Raw genomic sequence first — 22,818 nt, forward strand, 5'->3', positions numbered from 1 at the left:
TAGCATTTACAGTGCAGAAGGAGGCCATTGAGCCCATCGAGTCTGCACCGGCTCTTTGAAAGAGCCCACCCTACCCAAGCCCACACCTCCACTCTATCCCCATAATCCAGTAACCCCACCCAACACTAAGGGTAATTTTGGACACTAAGGGCAATTTAGCATGACCAATCCACCTAACCTGCACATCTTTGGACTGTGGGAGGAAACCGGAGCACCCGGGGGAAACCCACACACACGGGGGGGGGAACATGCAGACTCCGCACAGACAGTGACACAAGCCGGGAATCGAACCTTGGACCCTGGAGCTGTGAAGCAATTGTGCTAACCACTATGCTACCGTGCTGTCCAAACATAGATACATAGAAGATAGGAGCAGGAGGAGGCCTTTTGGCCCTTTGAGCCTGCTCCGCCATTCATCACGATCATGGTTGATCATCCAACTCAATAGCCTAATCCTGCTTTCTCCCCATAGTCTTTGATCCCATTCTCCCCAAGTGCTATACCCAGCCGCCTCTTGAATACATTCAAAGTTGTAGCATCAACTACTTCCAGTGCCAATGAATTCCACATGCTCACCACTCTTTGTGTGAAGAAATGACTCCTTATCTCCGTCCGCACATTTTATAGCACATTCCAAATCTGTGACTTCTACCACCTAGAAGGACAAGGGCAGCAAATGCATGGGAACACCACCACCTGGAAGTTCCCCTCCCAGCCACACACCATGCTGACTTGGAAATGTATCACCATTCCTTCCCTGTCACTAGGTCAAATTCCAGGGACTCTCTCTCTAACAGCACCACGGATGTTCCTACACCACATGGACTGCTGCTGTTCAAGAAGGCAGCTCACCATTGCCTTCTCAAAGGCAAATAGAGATGGACAATTAATGCTGGCCTAGCCAGTGATGTCCACATCCCATGTGCGAATATGATAAAAAAATGGGAGTAAAAATAAAATCACACCAGCCCATGCTATTCTTTCGGCCAATATCTTGTACTTAAATTAGTTTTATTTTTCTCCTGATTGATTCCTGAGCCAGAATCATCCTCGGTTGCTTTCTTAGAGTAAAATCGGTTTAAGAAATCCCAATAGTGTCGATGACGTGCAGGCTTGAATGTGTTTGATTTAAACTAAACAGTTGTTTTCTCTGTTTTAGCTTAGTGGAGTGTGTGTGTGTGTTTGTTTGGGGGGAGGGGGGGGGGGAGAGAGGGGTGGTGAGGGATGGTGGACAACGACAGGTTTAAGCTCTTTATGTTGCTCGGATAAGGGCATGCCTTTTGGAGGGATCGGTCAAATTATCAACAGTTCCAATGGCTAACAACTAACATCAAGACTACCTTGGTTATGTACTTCCTAATCTTCACAATAATGGTACAACCCAAGAAACAATAAAAGTGGCAAATGAATCTACCCAACGATGGAACATATGGGCCGGGATTCTCTGACCCTGTGCCAGGTCGGACAATCCCCGAGGGGAGTTGTGAATCCCGCCCCGCCGCCAGCTGCCCTAGTCTCCGGCGCCATTTTTCGGGGGCCGTTGACAGCAGCACCCACCCGGCGATTCTCCGAGCCTCGACGGGCCGTCCTGTTTTGCCCAGTTTCGCCGGCATGAATTACTCACCTCACGCACGGCGGGACCTGGCAGGTAAGTGTGCGGGGGCGGTCCTGGGGGGGGCGCAGGGGTATCCGACCCCGGGGGGGGCCCCCACGGTGGCCTGGCCCGCGATTGGGGCCAACGATCCTGCGGGCGGGCTGGTTCCGTGGGGGTCTTCTTTCATCACGCCGGGCCCCTGTAGGGCTCCGCCAAATTGCCCGGAGGGTGGCATGGAGAAGAGAACAACCGCGCATGCACGGGAATATGGCTTCGTTCAACGCCGGCTGGAGCGGCGCCAACCACTCTGGCGTCAACCCAGCCCCCGCAAAATTGGAGAATTCCTCACTTTCGGGGGCTATTGACACCGGAGTGGTTGGCACTTGTTTTTCCGCTGGCGTGGGAACATAGCCCCATTGTCAGAGAATCCTGCCCATGGACTATCTAGCATCTTAGAATGGTTATAGCATTGGAGGAGCTGTGTCAGTATTGGCTCTGTGCAAGAGGAACTCAGCTACCCCTAAACCTCCTGTCCTTTCCCTGTAACTCTGCAATTTGTTTTTCTCTTCAGGTTCTTATGCAATTTTCATTCGAAAGCCACGGTTGAATCTGCTTTCACCACACTCTCAGGCAATGCATTCCAGGTCCTCACAATTGGCTACGTAAAAAGTGATATTCCTCATCTCACCGTTGGTTCTTTTGCAGCCACCTTAAATCTGTTTTCTCTGGATCTTGACTGTTCCACCAATAGGAACAATTTCACTTTAACTACCCGGTGTAAACGCCTCACGATTTTGAACACCTCTATCAAATCTCCTCTGAACCATCTCTTCCCGAAGGAAAACATCCCTAACTTCTCCAATCTATCCACATATTTGAAGTCCCTCATCCCTGAACCAGTCGCAGAATTCTTTTTTGCACCCGCCCTAAGGCTTTCACATCCTTCCCAAAGTGCAGCGCCCGGAGTTGGACATAATGCTCCAGTTGAGGCTAAACCTGTGTTTTTATTAAAGTTTATCATAACTTCCTTGCAGTTGTACACTATGTCTCTGTTTATAAATCCCAGGAACACGTATGTCTCTTTAACCACTTTTGCCAATCTATGTCTATGATCTATGCATATATACCCCCAGATCACTCGGTTTCTGTTCCCCTTTTAGAATTGTATCCTTTATTTTATACTGTTTCTCCTCTTTCTTCCCATCAAATGTATCACTTCACACATTTCTGCATTAAATTTCATCTGCCACGTGTCCGTCAATTCCACCAGCCTGTCTATGTCCTCTTGAAGTCTATCACTTTCCTCCTGAGAGTTCACTAGACTTCCAAGATTTATGTAATCCGAAAAAAAAAAATCAGTTACTTCGACATTGCTCTTCAGGTATCACAACAAAACAGCAATCATAAGCTTTTGCTTCAGACAAGCAAGTCTACTTCTGAATTCTTTATCAGTATTGGCATTTTTTTACTGCAATTTCACTGTGCAGTGTCCTCTTTGAGGTCGAAACGTGCCTCCCCCATGCAGGTCTGCAATCTGATTTGCTGCTTCATCTGGATGCTGGACAATGAGGTTCTCTGGCTTTTGAACAATATCCTATTCAGTGCTTCTTTGAGACATTGCAGAGTGTTTCTGGCCATCAGTACCGAAACTGACTGCTTATAATGTTAAAGTTATAAGGATTTAAATGACTACCAAGCTGTTCTAAGCTATTTTAATGTATCAAACTGTGTAATTATGTAACAAAATGCCTTTGGTCCATTTGTAAATCTAGTAAGGCGCTTTACAGCTCGCATTAACCGTCAGAAGGAAGGGCGATGTGGGCAGAAAATCCCAAGAGAATCGGGGAAAATGATTCTCGCCGGCGGCACTAATTTTCCACACCTCTCGCCGACGATGTAATGAGATTCAGGCCCAGAAATGGCAGGAACCTCACTTAAATAGATTTTAATATACTTACTCCGACCCAGCCGCGCGATCCCCCCTCACTGAATATTCATACCTCGCAAAAAATGTTTACAACAGGTTTGGGAAAACATGAATTAGTGTTGAGGTGCTCCTCTGGAGGCACAAGGTATAGCCCTTAGGGGAAGAGGGACATGCCAGCCAGCATAGATTGATTCTGCTGCCAACCTGTGCCCGGGGGCAGTGCCGGGACAGACCCCCGGGCAGCTCCATTGGGGGCGGGGTTATGTTTGTTCGGGAGGAGGAGCTCCTGATGTTTGTAGTGGGGAGGGGGGGTATGAGAGCCCTGATGTTGATGGTATTTGGGAGGGATTGGGGGGATGGAAGGGGGAGGGAGACAAGGAGACCCTGATGGTTGGAGGGTGGTGGTGTGGGGGGAGGGGGGGGGGTGAGGGTGAGAGCCCCAATGCTTATGCGGGTGTCTCCCATGTTCATGGGGGAGGGGTAGGGGGCTGTTACCTTCTGTGCTGATCAGGGTGCCAATTTTTAAAAAAACCATGATATTTCAGTTCATATATTTTGACGAATAACACAACAAAACCACAAGAATGACACAGCACAACAAACCAAACAAAAGACTCATCGACGTGGATACAGAGGGAGGGGACAGGAGGACAGCAGTATAATGAGCTCAATACAGTCATTAGACACAACCTTATGCCTCTATAAACCCAACCAGAGAACAAGAGAGAAACAGGATAAGGACTTGAAAACTTGGTAAAATGGTGCACGCCATCCCAAACAGCAATTGCTACGGAATTGCTACGAGAATTCAGGATAAATCATTTGTGCCATGTTCGGGCATGCACCAACATACATATCCCTCATCTCCAGCAGCACCAGAGGCACTAATGACACACCACTATCTCCCCTCCTCGGATATCAGACCTGTCTGCACCCATACAGAAGCCAATCACAGATTCTTTATACCCACCCTTTAAAAAACACAGGAAACATTCAATGAAAATACACAATAACCCCAGTTCTAAAAGGGCATTACATATATATCACACAACACAACATAACCCCAGTCTCAGGCCCAGTACAGAACCAACATAATTTCATTCATTTATATGGAGAGGACCAGCAGCAACATGTTCAGATTATGATCAGGGCTGCCAACACCTCCCAACGAAAATAAAATAAAGGAGAATTAAAACTGCCAGGAGTGGGTCACAGGATAACAAAGGATCAGGACCCCCCCCATTGGTCTATATTCCTTGGTACACACACATCACCCATTAATGAAGAGGAGAACAAGCTGCTCATTCAAACAAGAAAGCGCCCTGACCATTAGGTGGGCAACAGGAAATCAACCAAAGTACAGGAGCCGGCTCAACCCCAAGCCCTCGTGCGTTGAAGAAGCAAAACACAGCCTTTCAGGATGTCCCTAATAAGTGCCTTCTATAAGGATATTCCAAGCTTCAGGAGACAACAGAGTGCCAACCACAGCACCGGACCTGGCCTAGCCCAGCACATTCTGACACACAAGAATCAGTACGCCCAGGACCTCCAGCACATCCCGAAACCTACACCCCATCTGATCCTGCACCTCATCAACCACAACCAGGGTAGTGCACCATTCCCATTTACATGAGAAATAGATTACCCCAGCCCAGCCGGGAAGACTCCATCACCAAAGAGAAGAAGAATCATCAAGTCATCAAATAATTTGGTGCCCATGGGGGAAGGCTGGGGGGGGGGGGGGGGGGTGGGGGGGCGCGGGGGGGCGCAGGAGGAGGAGGGAGGAGGGGGGCGGGGGGACCAATCCTTTCCTTCAGTACAATAAAGGGAATCTCCCATAGACAACCAGATCGGACCAGGGTTTGAGACAGCACACTGCTGACTCAGATGAAGAGAAGAAGAAAAAAGCGCCTAAGGGAAGATCACTTGAGCTGACCTAGGAATATTAGCCACCGACTGGCACAGCTCGCCATCACAAGAAGAATATTAAGAGAAATGACAGCTTTGCCTCAATAGAGACAAATAGAGACAGTGGGTCGTATCTCAAACAACGACGAATCAGACTACAAAGGGAGATAAATCACTTGGTTGCATGGTGTACCGAAAACAACCTCTCTCTGAATGTCAGAAAGACCAAGGAACTGATCATCGACTTCCGGAAGCGTAGCACGACACACACTCCTGTCTGCATCAATGGCTCTGAAGTGGAGATGGTCGATAGCTTTAAGTTCCTGGTGGTAACCATCACCAACAATCTGTCCTGGCCCACTCACATCAATGCAACAGTCAAGAAAGCCCAACAATGTCTCTACTTCCTCCGGAAGCTAAAGAAATTTGGCATGTCTGCATCGACACTCACAAACGTCTACAGATGTGCCATAGAGAGCATCCTATCTGGCTGCATCACAGCCTGGTATGGCAACTGCTCGGTCCAAGATCACAAGAAACTGTAGAGTGTGGTGAACTCAGCCCAACGCATCACACAGGCTTGCAACCCTCACATTGATTCTCAGGAAGGCAGACAGCATTATCAGAGACCCCTCCCACCCAGGCATTGCCTTCTTCCAGACCCTTCCATCAGGCAGAAGGTACAGAAGTCTGAAGACCCGCACATCCAGCTTCTTCCCCACAGCTACAAGACTCCTCAACGACTCTCCCTCGGACTGATCTGTTCCCTGTAAAAACACTGTTCACGACGCCCTATTTTGCTCTTGCTCTGTTTGGCCCCTTCTTCTGCACTGTAACCATGATGTAGAGATGCCGGCGTTGGACTGGGCTGAGCACAGTAAGAAGTCTTACAACACCAGGCTAAAGTCCAACAGGTTTGCTTTGATACATATTGTATTGCATCTTTGACTTTGTCTAAATAAATGTTTCTGGAACCCACCTCTTCATTCACCTGAGGAAGGGGCAGTGCTCTGAAAGCTAGTGGTTCAAAACAAATCTGTTGGACTTTAACCTGGTGTTGTAGGACCTCTTGTCATAGAATTTACATTGCAGAAGGAGGACATTCGGCCCATCGAGTCTGCACCAGCTCTTGGAAAGAGCACCCTACCCGAGGTCAACACCTCCACCCTATCCCCATAGCCCAGTAACCCCACCCAACACTAAGGGCAATTTTGGATACTAAGGACAATTTATCATGGCCAATCCACCTAACCTGCACATCTTTGGACTGTGGGAGGAAACCGGAGCACCCGGAGGAAACCCACGCACACACGGGGAGGATGTGCAGACTCCGCACAGACAGTGACCCAAGCCAGAATCGAACCTGTGACCCTGGAGCTGTGAAGCAATTATGCTATCCACAATGCTACCGTGCTGCCCACTTACTGTTACTGTGCACTGTAACCAATCACTGTTTGTCGATGTACCATTTGTCAATGTAATCTGTTGATTATTCTCTTTGTCTACTATGCACGTACTGTGTACGTTCCCTCGGCCGCAGAAAAATACTTTTCACTGTACTTCGGTACACGTGACAATAAATCAAATCAAATCAAATCATATCACATCTTTCACATAGAAAACCCAGCCACAATGAGGAGGATACTCAGCAAAACAACATATAAGACCACTTGGAGGAGGGCGCCTAATCCCCCATCAAAACTACCCCCATGTGAGGGAAGGGCTCCAACAAGGTAAAGGTATAGGGGCAGCACGGTAGCATTATGGATAGCAGAATCGCTTCACAGCTCCAGGGTCCCAGGTTCGATTCCGGCTTGGGTCACTGCCTGTGCGGAGTCTGCACATCCTCCCCGTGTGTGCGTGGGTTTCCTCCGGGTGCTCCGGTTTCCTCCCACAGTCCAAAGATGTGCAGGTTAGGTGGATTGACCAGGCTAAATTTCCCTTAGTGTTGGGTGGGGTTACTGGGTTATGGGGATAGGGTGGAGGTGTTGACCTTGGGTAGGGTGCTCTTTCAGGAGCCGGTGCAGACTCGATGGGCCGAATGGCCTCCTTCTGCACTGTAAATTCTATGTAAATTCTATGTATAACAAACAGTCTCTTTCTTCATCAAATTAGTCAAGGACCAACCAACCCACCTCGGAATGCGTGGCCACTCAATTCCGCCTATTCTAATAGCTCTAAAGAAAATAGACCCCCCCAAAAAATACTCCAACCTCAAGGAAAGGTCAGAAGGAATTCAGTCCTCCCCAGGATACATAATTTGCCTGGCCAGCGAAGGAAACACGTATGGTTTCTTCACAAAAGTAAAATAAAGATCCGCTATGGTTAGCTCTAACTGAGGGGCTATCCTCAATCTCAGTGAAGACTTAACTAACCCTACCACCCAACTCCACACCAACCAACCACCCATCACCTGCCGTGGCTCCAGTTATCTTCATTATAAATGAGAAAAAGCACTCCCTTCCCATTACCACAAGGATTACTCCTCTTAATAAATAAAAGGAGTAAAACTGTGCACAGACCACATTGCACATTATCAACTCAATATGGCTTTTGCTAGAACAGGATAACAGGTGATTCTCAATCTTGTGTTCACATCTCGCAGGCCCTTTCAGGGGAAAAGACAACAACAAATGCTCAACAACATAATCATGAGGGAGTAACATCCAGGATTCTTGAAGAACTGCAGGACAATAACACCATCTATGCTGTTTGAACAGGCCAAAGCCATGACAAGATCATCGAATACCCTTTTGGACCTCTCAAGATGCCAATGAACAGTGCACTTTCACTTCCATCATGTTGCCGCCCCTACACTCAAACGATCCTCAACCCAGGCCCAGCCTAGGGGGCTGACCCGACACGACTGGTCACCTCCAATCCCTCATGACGACCATCGAGCGCAGGGTAATATATGGCCAGTGGTACATTCGGCCTTGAAGACTGAATACTCTGTGCTCCATCGAAACTGATACGCCCAGCCTCCAGATTAAGATTCCGAAAGCATGGCAGCCAATTTTAAAACTCAATTGGGAACTCACCTCCCACTTCTCTTCAGAAAACAATCTCACAGACACTCATGTCCGGTCCCTACCTCCCAAACCTATCAGGATAGTCAATGCACAATGCAGCAGGATCTCAACGAATCAAAGGTGGACCCTTTATCAGGGAAAGTTCCTTATCAAATTCAAGGATTCTCTCCTGCGCCTCCAGCATTCTCCAAGGATACCTCACAGTTCTTCAAAGTGAGCTCCAAAGACCTGCACCACAGAGCCAGAATCCTCATCTGGAACAGTATACTCAATGGTAGCCATCATCTTGATGCACACTGTGCAGCTCGATGGACCACCAACAACAGCATTGCAAACTGGGCCCAACCCCAGCCAACTCTGATCAACATGGTCAAATGAGGATTCTTCAAAATTTGATTCAGCGTCTCATCACTAAACTCCAATCAGGATCATCAAGGGACAGAGTGCAAGACATATATCCTAAAAATGGACAATTATGGAATGTGAACTATGGCAAATAAAGGATTAAAAGGTGAGCAGAGCCAGAGCTTGCGAAAACCCCCCTCCAGGGCGGTAGTTTTAAAGGGAGCCCCAATTTCCCCCGCTGGCTCTATCAGGCCCCACCCCACTATAGAAGGGGATATGGCGCTCCACTCATCGATCGACAGTTCCAATGCGCCACAGCAAAAAACCGCACCGACCTCCTCAGAAGACAAACACAGGACGCAACTGACAGAGTACCCTTCGTCGTCCAGTACTTTATTGGAGTGGAGAAACTACGACATCTTCTTCGCAGCCTCCAACACATCATCGATGAGGATGAACATCTTGCCAAGGTCATCCCCACACCCCCACTACTTGCCTTCAAACAACCGCACAACCTCAAACAAACCATTGTCTGCAGCAAACTACCCAGCCTTCAGAACAGCGACCACGACACCACACTACTCTGCCATAGCAATCTCTGCAAGACGTGCCAGATCACTGACATGGATACCACCATTACACGTGAGAACATCACCCACCAGGTACGCGGTACATACTCGTGCGACTTGGCCAACGTTGTCTACCTCATACGCTGCAGGAAAGGATGTCCAGAAGCGTGGTACATTGGCGAGACCATACAGACGCTGCAACAACGAATGAACGGACATCGCACGGCAATCACCAGGCAGGAATGTTCCCTTCCAGTCGGGGAACACTTCAGCAGTCAAGGGCATTCAGCCTCTGATCTCCGGGTAAGTGTTCTCCAAGGCGGCCTTCAGGACACGCGACAACGCAGAATCGCTGTGCAAAAACTTATAGCCAAGTTCCGCACACATGAGTACGGCCTCAACCGGGACCTGGGATTCATGTCGCATTACATTCATCCCCCACCATCTGGCCTGGGCTTGTGAAATCATACGAACTGTCCTGGTTTGAGACAATTCACATCTCTTTAACCTGGGGTTACTCCTATCTCTGGATCTGTAAAGATTCAATTACCTACAAATGCTCGCATTCTAAGCATTGTCTGGCATCTTTGAATTTGTCTATATATATGTTTCTGGAACATACCTCTTCATTCACCTGAGGAAGGAGCAGTGCTCTGAAAGCTAGTGTTTGAAACAAACATGTTGGACTTTAACCTGGTGTTGTAAGACTTCTTACTGCACTGTTATGAGGTCCATGGTTTCTGACAATTGACTGGTTCTGCTGATTTACTAATGTTTTCCTGTTAATGCTGGAATTGCAAGAATTTTGAAAACAGTTTGCCATGAAGAACAGTAAAGAAATATTTAAAATGCAGCAAATAGATTTGTTAGGTTATTAATGAGATGGGTTCCGAGGGCCAAATTATCTTTTCTAATTATTGACTGTTCTTATATTGTATATGTGCCATGTTTCTGACACTTACGTCTTGCTTTAACTGCTGTTTGATCTGAAGATGTAAAGTTGGTATTTGAGGTTGTAGAAGTTTTATTGTTTTATTTAAGTCCTAACGAATGAACATGAAAGTTACAGCTGATTAATACAACCCAATTAAGAAAGATGTTATGCAGTCCCACAATTCTATTGGTGCCTAATTCTGGAGACGAAGAAAACAAAACACAACAAAAAGCCTTTTCATTGAGAACAGAATCAAATGTAAATGATAATTCTTCCACTCTATGGGAGTTATGGGCAGACAAATGTCCAATCTGAGATAAGATAGCACAAGGGAAATATCCAAATGGCACATTAACTCTGGTATCATCTTCATTTGCTAATATCTATACTTACTTGGATAGTAATCCTTGAGTAGGTCATGGTAATCTTACAAGTTCAACTTTGAGGTGATTTGTTTGGTAGTGACCTGAAGATATCCTTTGTGTTCCATTGATTCTAAGCTATATTCCTTATCGAGGAACACAAGAATGTTTGAATCTTGTTGACGTAGCCTACCAATGATGGCTCATTTGAACTCAGTGATTTGATAACTATTTTTACAAGTTCTCAAAAACAAGGCACACTTTTGTTGACTCTGGACATCACAAGTCAGTTTTCTGGAACTCTCATATGACCAAATATATTGGCAATGGCACCCTGATGTCGAGAGCCAACAAATAGCATACTCATCATAAGGGCAGGATTTTCTGTCCCGCCAGACCCACTTTCTGGTGCGTCGCACCCCCATCGGCAGCGGGATTTCCCATTATGGCCACGTCCACGTCGTTGGGAAATCTGCAGGCATGAGTGCGCTGCCGGTGAAGAGGAGGATCACGCTGATGGAGAATCCCACCCTCAGTCTAGAAGAGAATCTACATACAACATCATGGAGCTGAAAAAAGAGAAGGCTCTATTCTTTCACACGCGACATTGAATTTATCCTATCTTGGGCCCACCTCCTCAAGGCCCAGATGAAAGTTGTGTGGAAATATTTGTTGACACCCTATTGCAGGTGTCCCGGGGGTGGGGGTCTCCCTATTACAGGGGTCCCTGGGGGGGGGGGGGGGGGTTCAGCCTAATACAAGAATCCCTGGGGGCGATCTCTGTATTACAGCAATCCCTGGGAAGGGAGGTTCAGGTCACCCATGTACTGGGGATAGGGGGGGAACCCATGCAATCCTGGGGTGGGGAACTGCTGGGGGTTACTGGGGGATGCAGTTCTCGGAGCTGGTTTGCAGTGCGGGGTGGGGCAGCACCTTGTTATTGGGCCACCCGCTCAAAATGGTGGCCCAATAGCGAGATTCCCTTCAGAATCCCTCGTATTTCATGTCATGCATAAATTTGCATGGCAAGGGTACGGAATTGCTTTCCGATTTGCGATCCCAGGGGGATCGTGAATTGGTTGCAATTCACCTCTGGCAGGAGAACAAGTCCAGGCGCTCATTTCCTTCTGGTCAAGAGTCTGTTTCACATTTCCAGTTTCATGCAATAGATGAACATTTTAATCTCAGGTGTTTTAACATTTAGCTAAGGCTAGACCTGTGGCGTCTTGTCCTTTTTCCCATTCTGTTAAATAAACTGGACCTGATCTGTACTTCTCATTATTTTAAAGATTTCAATTCTGTCTATCTTAGTATTCTTCTCTCCAGTTCAAAGAAGTTCAGCTTCATGTTGACCATGAGCCTTGGCTCATGGAATCATCTTTTTCATTCTTCTCTGACTCCTCTCCAACAATGAATATTTATTTCAGTAAAGGATGTATAAACCTACATATAATATTCTTAATGTATAAGGGGCAATTTCCTCTTATTGTGTTTGCCACAAAAGGTCACTTGGATTCAGTACACAATGGAAAATAGGACAAGGAGGATTGTACATGATAAAAGGAGCCTTGTACTTGATAAAAAGAACCTCTCCATTGTGTGCTGTGCCCAGATCATCTTTAATGTCCTGTATAAAGTAAAAATATCTGTGCTGGGATTTTCTGTTCCCCGACGAGCCATTAGCCGTCGGTGGAACCTTCCGGTCCTGCTAAAGTCACCAGGCTTTTGCATGTCTTGTGCATCCCGCTGCTGGGCCGGAAGTTCCCTCCGTTGGGATGGAGCAAGAAATTGAAAAATTGAAAATTGAAATTGAAAATTGCTTAATGTCACAAGTAGGCTTCAAATGAAGTACCTGTGAAAAGCCCCGAGTCGCCACATTCTGGCGCCTGTTCGGGGAGGCTGGTACGGGAATTGAACCGTGCTGCTGGCCTGCCTGTGTCTGCTTTAAAAGCCAGCTATTGCACCCACTGTGCTAAATCAGCCCCTCATCCTTCCCTCTTTCCTCAATTAATAGCCAAATGTCCTAACAGTTGACCAATCTTTATGATGACAGCTCTACATTGACTGAAAAATTTCAATGAATGATCAATAGGCAGTGCAGTTTTTCACCTTTGCTAATAGATTCTGAAGATGCTTCCTCTTCCAATATGCATTCAACATACATTTATTTACACTGAAGTCCAGCAACCATTTGTTAGCTCTTCTGTTTTTCTCTTTCTGAACCAGTTTGTGTAATTTTTTAACTCATATATGCCGGTTGGGCAAAAGTTGAGAACATCCATAAATGTTTTAATATTAGCAATCGCTTGTAATCCCTTTTTTATTCATTTAAGGGATATGGGCACTCCTGGTAATACGACGAGATAATAATGGATGAGGCAGACTATATAGCCCACCTCTGCTCATTCATCCAAAATGAGCCCTCTACTGTTGCATCCAGGTTTATATTTGTATCTGCTCTGTCTAGGAGACTATTCCATCTATAGATCAGTAGAAGTTTAGTAGAAGGTCTTCCTACTAATCCTAAATTGCTTTTTACTAGGTTCAACCTGTGAACCCCAACAATCTAGTCTCACAGTTCAATATGTCCTTTCCATACAATTTATGTACCTCTGTAAGATCAACACTTAGATAGGTTTTATTAATGTTCAAAAGCCCAAAGGGGAGAAATTGGACCTGTTTCATGGGCAGGGTGAGCATAACAAAAGTCAATTTTGGGCACCAATATCCTGACTTCAATGGAAAAGAAATTCTGGTATTGTGTAAATCAGTCTGCTGATTGGTTACTGCCCATTTTACATCATCTCCCAAGACCAATTTCATTCTCCCGCTCCAAAAAAGAGATTGCTTCATTTTTCTCAGTTTGCTAGACTATCCGTAAAATGGACATTTTAATGAACGAGGAAGTAATGAGTACCAGATATCAAAAATATAACTGTTTGCCTGAGTAAGAATTATAGACATGCATATTTACTTCTCTTGCTTTGGGCTTAAATCCAGATGTGCCATGAACTAGTACAAGAAATCACAATTCATCACTAGCCTTCCATATGCCTGTGATTACCCATGTGCTGGCTTTGTATAACCAGGTTCAAGATCAAGTCATCTACAAATGAAGCGTGGTTGAAGTACAACAGATCATTGTTCCAGGTTGTGGTGAGATAATTCAGTACACATTTCAAAATCACGTGCTTGCAGTTTCCTCAAGGTTTCTCCCAATCAGCTGTTGTAACTTGAGTGGAAAGATGGATGGAAACCCTGGATAATTAATCTAAACAGGGTTTTCATTTATCTTCAGATAAAGCTATGGCAGCCAATCAAGAGAAACTCCAAGGAAATTCTCAGCAATAAATTTTTATCCTTATTTTTATATATAGTTCCGTTATAAATTTCTGTGTCTGGACTTATATTGTAAGTTTGTAATGCCAGAAAGAGAGTGCAATTACAGGTGTCAAGCATGCACACTTCCCATTAACAGTGTGAACATTTGAAGTTAACAGGAAGTGCAATATGCACATGCAGGAGGAAACCAGAGAACTTGGAGTAAACCCATGTAGACACGGGGAGAACATGCCAACTTCACACAGAGTGCCACCCAAGGCTGGAATTGAACCCGGGTCGCTGGCACTGTGAGGCACCCATGCTAACCACTGTGCCACCGTGCGTCAGTCTTATAGGCGTTTGCATAGTGGCATTGTTGATGGACTAATAATCTAGAGATCCACGATAATGATCTGGGGACCCGGGTTCGAATCCCTTCACGGCCGATGATGGAATTTAAACTCAATAAAATATATGGAATTAAAAGTCTAATGATGACCATAAAATCACTGTCGATTGTCGTAAAAACCCACCTGGTTCGCTAATGTTCTTTGGGGAAGGAAATCTGCTGTCTTTACCTGGACTGGCTTAGATGTACCTGCAGGCCCATAGCAATCTGGTGGACTCTTAATTGCCCCCCTTAAGGGTAATTAGGGCTGGACAATAAATGCTAGCACAGCTTGCGACATCTACTTGCCATGAACGAATAATAAAAAAAATGGCCTCTGACCTTCAATTGCCCTGCTCAATCCAACAGCCTTGTTCCCATCTCCAATATAACTAACAAACGAACATGCTCAAATAAAATGCCTTTGTGATTATTAAGTTGCTTACCTGGAGTTCAATATTTAATTCCTGAACAGTTCAGGAAAAACCTGCAGAGTGAGCAACCCTAGTGTAAATATTGCCTTGCAAGGATATTAATCACTATTTACCTAATTGTTTCAGAAATTAAAGTTCAACTTTACCCATATTTTACTTAGATCTACTGCAACCAGCAACAAAAAAAAATCTAAGCATGTAATAACAACCCTTTGACACCCATCTAAAATGTGAAGCTGTGGTTTTGGCTTTATGTGCAACTACTGACCACTAACCCATTATTGCAGTAGTCATTCCAGTCAACACTCTGTGGTGGGGGATTTCGGCAAACTGAACGAACACAGTCCATTGTTGGAGTAGCAACAGGTGCAGCTGTAGATGTTGAGTTGATTATGTTCTGAAACTCAGATTGTAAGAACCCCTGAAGCAGAAAATAACAAGGATTTTCAAGGTTGTCAATCATGAAACAATGAAAAGAATAAGATCAAAAGTGAATTCTCTGAGATTTTGTGATTTTCTAAAGCTTCATGTTGACAAATAATCATTCTGATTGGGGGAGGGGGAAGAGAAACAAAAAGATCAATTTTGCATTTTAACTAACACTGTATTTACAATACCAGGAGGACATGTGGATTATTGAATGAATGCTGATCTTTGAAGCTTCAAATGCTAGCTATTTACACCCTGTAATTACTTTTTAAGGGCCATAAATGTTAGATGTTATCCCAGCAAAAACATACTGGTTTACTATATTTGCTATTCTGTACCATTCCCTTCTCCCTAGCTGCTGAGAAAATATTTGATATCATCCAAAAACAATTCATTCATTAATTTTAGTCAAGGCAAACATTTAAAAATTCCAAGTTGTCCTGAAAGCAAGAAAATATAACATAACAGATGGTTGTTATCAATATAACAGTTGTCACCAACTAACCAGCTAACAGTTCACACTAATGATAGTCAATTGTTTTTCCCTGTCTGCTAACTTGTGGCCTTTCAGAATCCACACACTGACTACATCATGTAGGTAACTTTGCTTTCTAGCTCTCTGTAGCTCAGATAAATATGCATTGCAAATGGTTTGCTGATGCCGGCTGAAAAATAAAAATGAAATGCTGATTTTATACCAAATCCTGGGAACAGTGGTATTTATATATTCCAGAGAAGTCCACGTCATCTAAAGGCACAGTAGGCTAACCTGCCTCAGATGGAGGTGGGGTTGGGATGGAAGGGAGGTGGTGGGGTGGTCAGTGGTGGGAAGGAGCTTGCAGTATATAGCTGCAGCAAAAGTGGAACCCACAGCTCAGACTCAATAGGCCCAAAAATATAGCTAAGTCTTGCTACTGTCCAGTTAGGCCAGCTTTTGAAGAGCAATTAATTGCCTCCCACATTAGTTTCAATATTCACTGGTTAGTGACCCAGCATTACCAGGTCTTTCCCGAATTTCATCCAGAAAATGTCAGTTTTCAACTTTCAGATTACTGGAAATTTGGGACTAATGCTTCAATTTTGTAACCCTTTTACTGTTCATTTCCTCACCGTACTTTTCTTTGTGTGGAACTGACCAACTTTGCAATTAATTTGGGTTTGTGTAAAGGACAGCGGGTGGGTTGATGTATTTCCTTTGATGCGCCTATTATAAATACTAACAACACTTCTCAGCAGTGTTCTGATAAGCTGATATTCTCTGAAGTATTTAAGTAACAAGTTGGGGAAATGCAATTAATTTATTCCAATGTGTCCTACATCTTTAATGTCATCATTAAATTTCATTTGCCAATTTAGTACTGGCAGCACCTGGTGTGAAGGGTAAGTGCATCAACATACAGCCTCACTATCATGGCGAGGGGCAGAATTATTGACTGAGCATGCTCAAATTTAGGTGATTTAGTGACATAATTCTGCCATTGCCAGATTGGTTTTTCTCAAGAGAAAAGCCCTTCAGCTGACCAGGATGGAAACAATTGGCAAGTCAGAGTACGGGCCATTTTAAGCTGCTTTCTCAGACTTTCTCATGCTAGATACAAAAGACAGACAAAGATTTAGGTGCAAATTGTGCTTCCCAGTAAAACAAAGATGGGGTGTTAGGTAGGGGATTTAATGAAAGGAAAAAGAAACTGATGAAAACAGAGGCTTAAAATACCTTTGTTGTTTTCAAAAATCTTTAGCATTTATGGTGCAATAGTTAACAATCCTGCAAATTAAATTAGATGCTAATTTCTGTCATGTCTAAAGTTAATAGATATGGTCATCTGCTTAAATTAATGAGGATAGACCTGGACAATTGTGGGCAGTTTCAGTATCCTTATCTGAAGAAGGATGTTCTTGTTATAGAGGGAGTGCAGTGAAGGTTTAACCAGACTGATTCCTGGGATGGCAGGATGGATGTATGAGGAGAGGTTGAGTTGGTTAGGATTGTATTTGCTGGAGTTCAGAAGAATAAGTGGGGATCTCATAGAAACCTATAAAATTCCAACAGGACTAGCAGGGTAGAAGCAGGAAAGATGTTCCCTATGGTGGGGGTGTACCGAACTAGGGGGTCACAGTCTGAGGATATGGGGTAGAGCATTGAGGACAAATTTGAGGAGATGAGGAGAAATTTCTTCACCAAGAGAGTCAGCCTGCGGAATTCATTACCACAGAACGCAGTTGAGGCCAAAACATTGTTTGTTTTCAAGAAGCAGTTAGATATTACACTTGGAGTGAAGAGGATCAAAGTATATAAGGGGGAAGACAGGATTAGGCTATTGAGTTTAATGATCTGCCATGATCATAATGAATGGTGGAGCAGGCTCGGAGGGCCGAATGACCTCCGCCTGCTCCTAATTTCTATGTTTGTATGTAATAATGATCAAAGCAGAATATTTGTATTGGGAGTTTATGATACAGGAACAATTACGCATTTGTTTCGACATGTAGTTCAATAAAGAGCTTGTGTTGAATCAAGTATAAAGAGCAGAAAGGATGATGTGGAGTGCTTATTGTTTTTTCTAGCTGTCATTACTATTTTAATCTTGATAAATATAAATGCAATGGGAGTTAATCTCTGGAACATACATTTGGATCAGGCTGAAAGAGCAGGCAGCAGGTGGCTGGGTATTTTATTTAACTCTATCTATTAATGTATTGTTCTCCAAACTACTCTCCTTCCTTCACACACAAAGGCACCATCTGCTTCTCTTTCATCTTCATGAGTCTCAACTAACCAAAATTCAGTCTAACCCAGCTTTTGTTGGAAGCTCATGGAAAAGAAATACTAAAAAAGGGGGAAAAGCAATTCTAGAGAAAGCAGAACATTAATGAAAATAGAAAGACATTAATCACTTAACACAGAAATATTGGGTATTCAAGATTACAACAATAAATCTTAAAATTATATTATATATATATATATATATGATATATATAAAATGATTTGCTTGAAGAAATTTTGCTTTTCATCAAATATACTTCAGGCTATCTATGCACAATGACATGTTCTAATTTAATTTCTGAAACTATTCTGAATTTAGTTTATATGAATTAACACACAGCATATCTTTATATTTCTCACTCTTTGTTTTGAAATCACCCAAGATTCAAATTACGTATTTGAATTTGGTCCCATTTCCACTTCTCCTCGGTAAGATTGCAAATTAAATAGATGTATTTTGTGTTCAAAAACTCTCTTCAGATTACGAGAGCTGAAGTCGAATACTGTGCCAAGAAAACAGCAGTGACTGTTCTTTATCAGCCATTCATGAAGTCTGATGAAAGATAAATTGAGCTTAAAAATTAATGCAAAGACGTCTAATTACACAATACTGGACATTTTATAGTTTGATCTTGCAGCAACAATTACCAGATGTTTTTCTGTGATTGGTGCCATCCATGCCTAGAATTTTAAATTTCATTTTCCTGTACTAAACTGGAATAAAAGAGGGGGGGGGGGGGTGCGATAGAGATTAATTTGGTGTCAGAGGGGGCATTTGCTCTGTAATTAGATTTTTGAGTCCCAGCAATTTGCTCTGCTGCTGTGCTAAGTCTTATGAAGCCTGCAGCAAAACAGAACACTGATCTTCATCTCTGCACTTTACTGTGAACTAATTTCATTTCCTGCCTATCTGAAGAGGTGTTTTCATCAAGCATCAGGGTTTTTGTCTTCGTGGCTGATTTATTCATCAATCTCAATGTGATTTTTTTTTTTCTTTACAACCTTGAAATTACATCCAAATCCACACACATCTGTTTATTACATGAGAAAATTGAAAATCTGTCTTTGTGATATCATACAAAGATTTTTCCACAAGGTTATACAGCAAGTCGACAGATATTAATGATTTCATTTTTGGAGATTCTTTTTCTTGCAGTGAACAGAATAACAAGGAGGATTGGTTTATCTGAACAAATATTCCAGCCTTGTGACTTTAATGTTTTTGGATCTGGGGTATTCTCAAGCGTACAGATAAAGCCCTCCAGGATTTTCACTATGTAATTCATAATTTAGCTAGTATTTTTTCAAAATGATATAACTAATGATTCCAAAGTAATGCCCCATAATAAACATCTCGCATCATGTTAAATTGAGCATATTCAACAGCACTATGCTGTAAACCATGCTTTTTGTCCCACAATAATTATAATGATCGAAAATGACTAGCCGTCAAGAATAATACTGCAATAGCTTTTGAAAGCCAAAATTTCCACAGAGGTTTAACATTTAGAAAACTATATATTTTTTTAAATGAAGAAGTACACCTTGTAATGTACCACCAAGCTATAAAATCTAGAAGGCCCCAGGTTTAGGAAGTTGCAATCAACCTCATCACCCTTGGGCTGGGCAGGCTCCTGCACACGATTGCCATTCAGCGACTGATGCAGAATCTGCATATATATGAAGGCAGTGCAAAGGGTGGACTGTGATGCTTTCCACATTTAAATAGCCTTTTGCAATTTACTGTCAATGCTTACATATGAAAAGTGGCGTGGTATCAAAAAGCTATCCTATCGGTCTTATAGTGACTAAAAATCATATATAAAGGCAGTGACCATTTGCAACAAATCTATGTTTTCCCTTTTATCTTGGTATTTATTGTGGAGATGTTAGAGGTAATAGATGGGGTGAAAATTGATGTATTGCAAGCTGGCTCTGTTTAAAGTGTATACGTTGCCTGGTCCGGATGATTTAGACCCCAGGTTGCTGAAGGAAATCAGAAGAGCTTGTCATAATTTGTCAATCTTTTCTAGATATTGAGGAGGTGCGAGAGGATTGGAAGAATGGTAAATGTGGCATTCTTATTTAAGAAAGGATGGAAGTATACACAAGTAACTACAGGGCAGTGAATTTATCATCTGTAGTAAGATTTTAGAACAATTAAAGGAAAAGTAACAGACAAAGGGAGAGGTTTGAGTTAATTAAGAAGAGCCAATAGGGATTTGTAACAGTTAAATTGTGTTTGACTAATCTATCTGAATATTTTTACAAAGTTGATGAGGCAAAAGGAATGGATATTGTCTGCAATAATTTTAAGTAAATGTTTGACAAATTGGCATATAAAAATCAGGAAAACAAATTGTAACTCATAGAGGAGTGTCACATGGATGAAGAATTGGCTTATGGACAGAAAACTGTAAGTTGCAATAAATAGTGCTGTTCAGAGGGAGGACGGTTGATAGTGATGTACCTCAGTGGAACACAAGGCAAAGGGAGTGGTAACAATAGTATAAAGACAAAGGGCAGGATTATCTGTCCCACCAGACCCGTTTTCAGGCACAGTGTGCCCCCACTGGCAGCAGGACCCTCCTTCCCGACAGCCAGCCAATGGGGTTTCCCACTGTAGCCACCACCCCCCCACCCCCCCAACCGTCGGGAAATCCGTGGGCGTGCGTCCACTGCCGGCGATGGAGAGCATCCCGCCGACGGAGAATCCCACCCAAAAGCTTTGGTCTAGGAGAGGTGTTAATAGCAGAATAAAGGTCAGCACTGTTTGAAAACAAAATAGCAGAATTTTTAACAACAGAGTGTCTTGGGAGTGTCCCTTTAAGAAAGGTTTTTGTCTTATCACAGGGCATCAGTGATGTCATATTGTGGGTGGAGCTGGACTGTGGCTTTGTGAGCTGTTTTTGGTTTTGCTTTCACATTTGGCTGCTGTGGACTCAGACGGAGAACAGATGTCTTTTGGCCGGTCTCTCTCTAGTTTCATTTTAAATATCTGTTCCAGTAAAAATAATCTTGGTGGTGGCTTTTAAGATATAGTTTGCTTTCCGGAAGGATCTAAACCTGCTGGTGAGACGGGGTCAGAATCTCAGGGAAAGCCGGTCTTATTCAAGTGAGAATGCAGAGTGCTGGGCCATGGCCTCGAAAAGGGGTTTTAGTTTATGTGATTTTGTTTTTGAATTGGAACAGTAAAAGGGGGAATTCATTAAGTGTTATACATAGATTACTGTAGCCGTGGGGTGTCTTTATGTTTGTAATTGATAAAAATTCTTGCTGTTTGTTTATATATATGTTAACTAAGTTCTTAGAATAAAGCTTATTTTGATTAAAGCAGGTATTGTCAAACTCGGGGGCGTGACCCGCGGGCGGGTGTCAGGAGGGCCACGGAGCCGTCCGGCGTGGCGCTTCCAATCACGCAAATCTGCGCGCAACAGCTGGCTGTTAATAACCCTGGCTGCATGCAGCCTTCATAATGGCCGTGAACATGTAAAAGAAATGCGGCCGCACTGTGCATGCGTGCCAGATCATCGGCGCACATGCGTAAAACTATGCCGATGATCAGGCACGCATGAGCAGTGCGGCCGCTTTGTTTTTAAACGGTCACAGCTTTTTGTTTTACAAGTTCAGGGGGGTTTTATTCATTTATTTTATTCATTAAATTTTTATTTTTTTCATTTATTTTATTAATTTTATTTTATTTTTTTACAAGTTTGGGGGGGGTTTATTTGATCAAATTTTACAGGAAAAATTGTAGAACTTTGGACAGATCGAGATTCCATATTTTCTGACACCGAAGGCTTCACCTTGATCCAACAGGTTCCATTGGAGGAGCATGTACGAGGGCCAGAGGGATCCAAAACCATTTCCTCCATTTTTGTCAGCAGCAAACAAGGTAAGAAAAAATGGTGGGTTGCGCAGGTCAGCCGGTGTGGGTCGCGAAGGGCGGCCGGCATGGGTCGCGAAGGTCTGCCGGGTTGGGTCCCGAAGGTTGGCCGGTTGGTAAAAATGGTTAAAAAAAGTTTGAAGAACACTGGATTAAAATATCTGGGAAGATTGTTGAACCACAGAATTACAGCTCAAGTGAAGGTTCCTGTGCTCATCCTAGCCAAATTCAACTAAATGGAGGTCAGGTGAACTCCATAGTAACTTTGGAGTTTGTAAACTCTGGTCCATAACAGAGAGAGAGAGGAAAGCTGCCACCTTTATGCAATTATTTCAACTCCTTTTGCCTTGTGTTCCATGACATCTTTGTCATTTAATCTCTCCTGCCCGCCAACCTATCCCTGATCTCCTATCTTGCTCCACTGCTTCTCTCTCCTTTTCAACAACATTAAATCCATCACATTTCTACCTCTTTCCAGTTCGGAAGGGAGTCATACTGGATTGTAAATGTGAAGTATTTATTTTCTCTACAGGTGTGGCCAGAACAGCATTTTCGGTGTTTATTTCATAAATAGAGGTATTGAGTACAAAAGCAGGGAAGTTATGCTGAACCTTTCTAAAGCTCCGATTAGACTACACCAATTCTGATCACCACACTTTAGGAAGGATGTGACAGTTCGTGAGAGGGCACTTACCAAAATGCTTCCTGGTAGGTATTAGTTACAAGGTTCGGTGAAATGAAATGAAAATCACTTATTGTCACAAGTAGGCTTCAAATGAAGTTGAAAATGAAAATCGCTTATTGTCACGACTAGGGAAGCACGGTAGCATTGTGGATAGCATAATTGCTTCACAGCTCCAGAGTCCCAGGTTCGATTCCGGCTTGGGTCACTGTCTGTGCGGAGTCTGCACATCCTCCCCGTGTG

At 43.6% G+C, this 22,818-nt stretch overlaps 1 protein-coding gene across 12 annotated transcripts in view; it reads right to left on the reverse strand.

Moving 5' to 3' along the window:
• The window catches only part of tox (thymocyte selection-associated high mobility group box), a 495,189-nt gene that overhangs the window by 13,910 nt on the left and 458,461 nt on the right, over window positions 1-22,818 (reverse strand). For all 12 annotated transcript variants that reach the window (XM_038809433.1, XM_038809432.1, XM_038809423.1 and 9 more), the window contains one exon: window positions 15,090-15,235. In XM_038809433.1, the coding sequence (XP_038665361.1) occupies window positions 15,090-15,235 (146 nt within the window). The remainder of the gene's footprint in view (window positions 1-15,089; window positions 15,236-22,818) is intronic.

This window comes from Scyliorhinus canicula, chromosome 10, assembly GCF_902713615.1.
Source record: "Scyliorhinus canicula chromosome 10, sScyCan1.1, whole genome shotgun sequence".
In the NCBI taxonomy this organism is placed as follows: domain Eukaryota; kingdom Metazoa; phylum Chordata; class Chondrichthyes; order Carcharhiniformes; family Scyliorhinidae; genus Scyliorhinus; species Scyliorhinus canicula.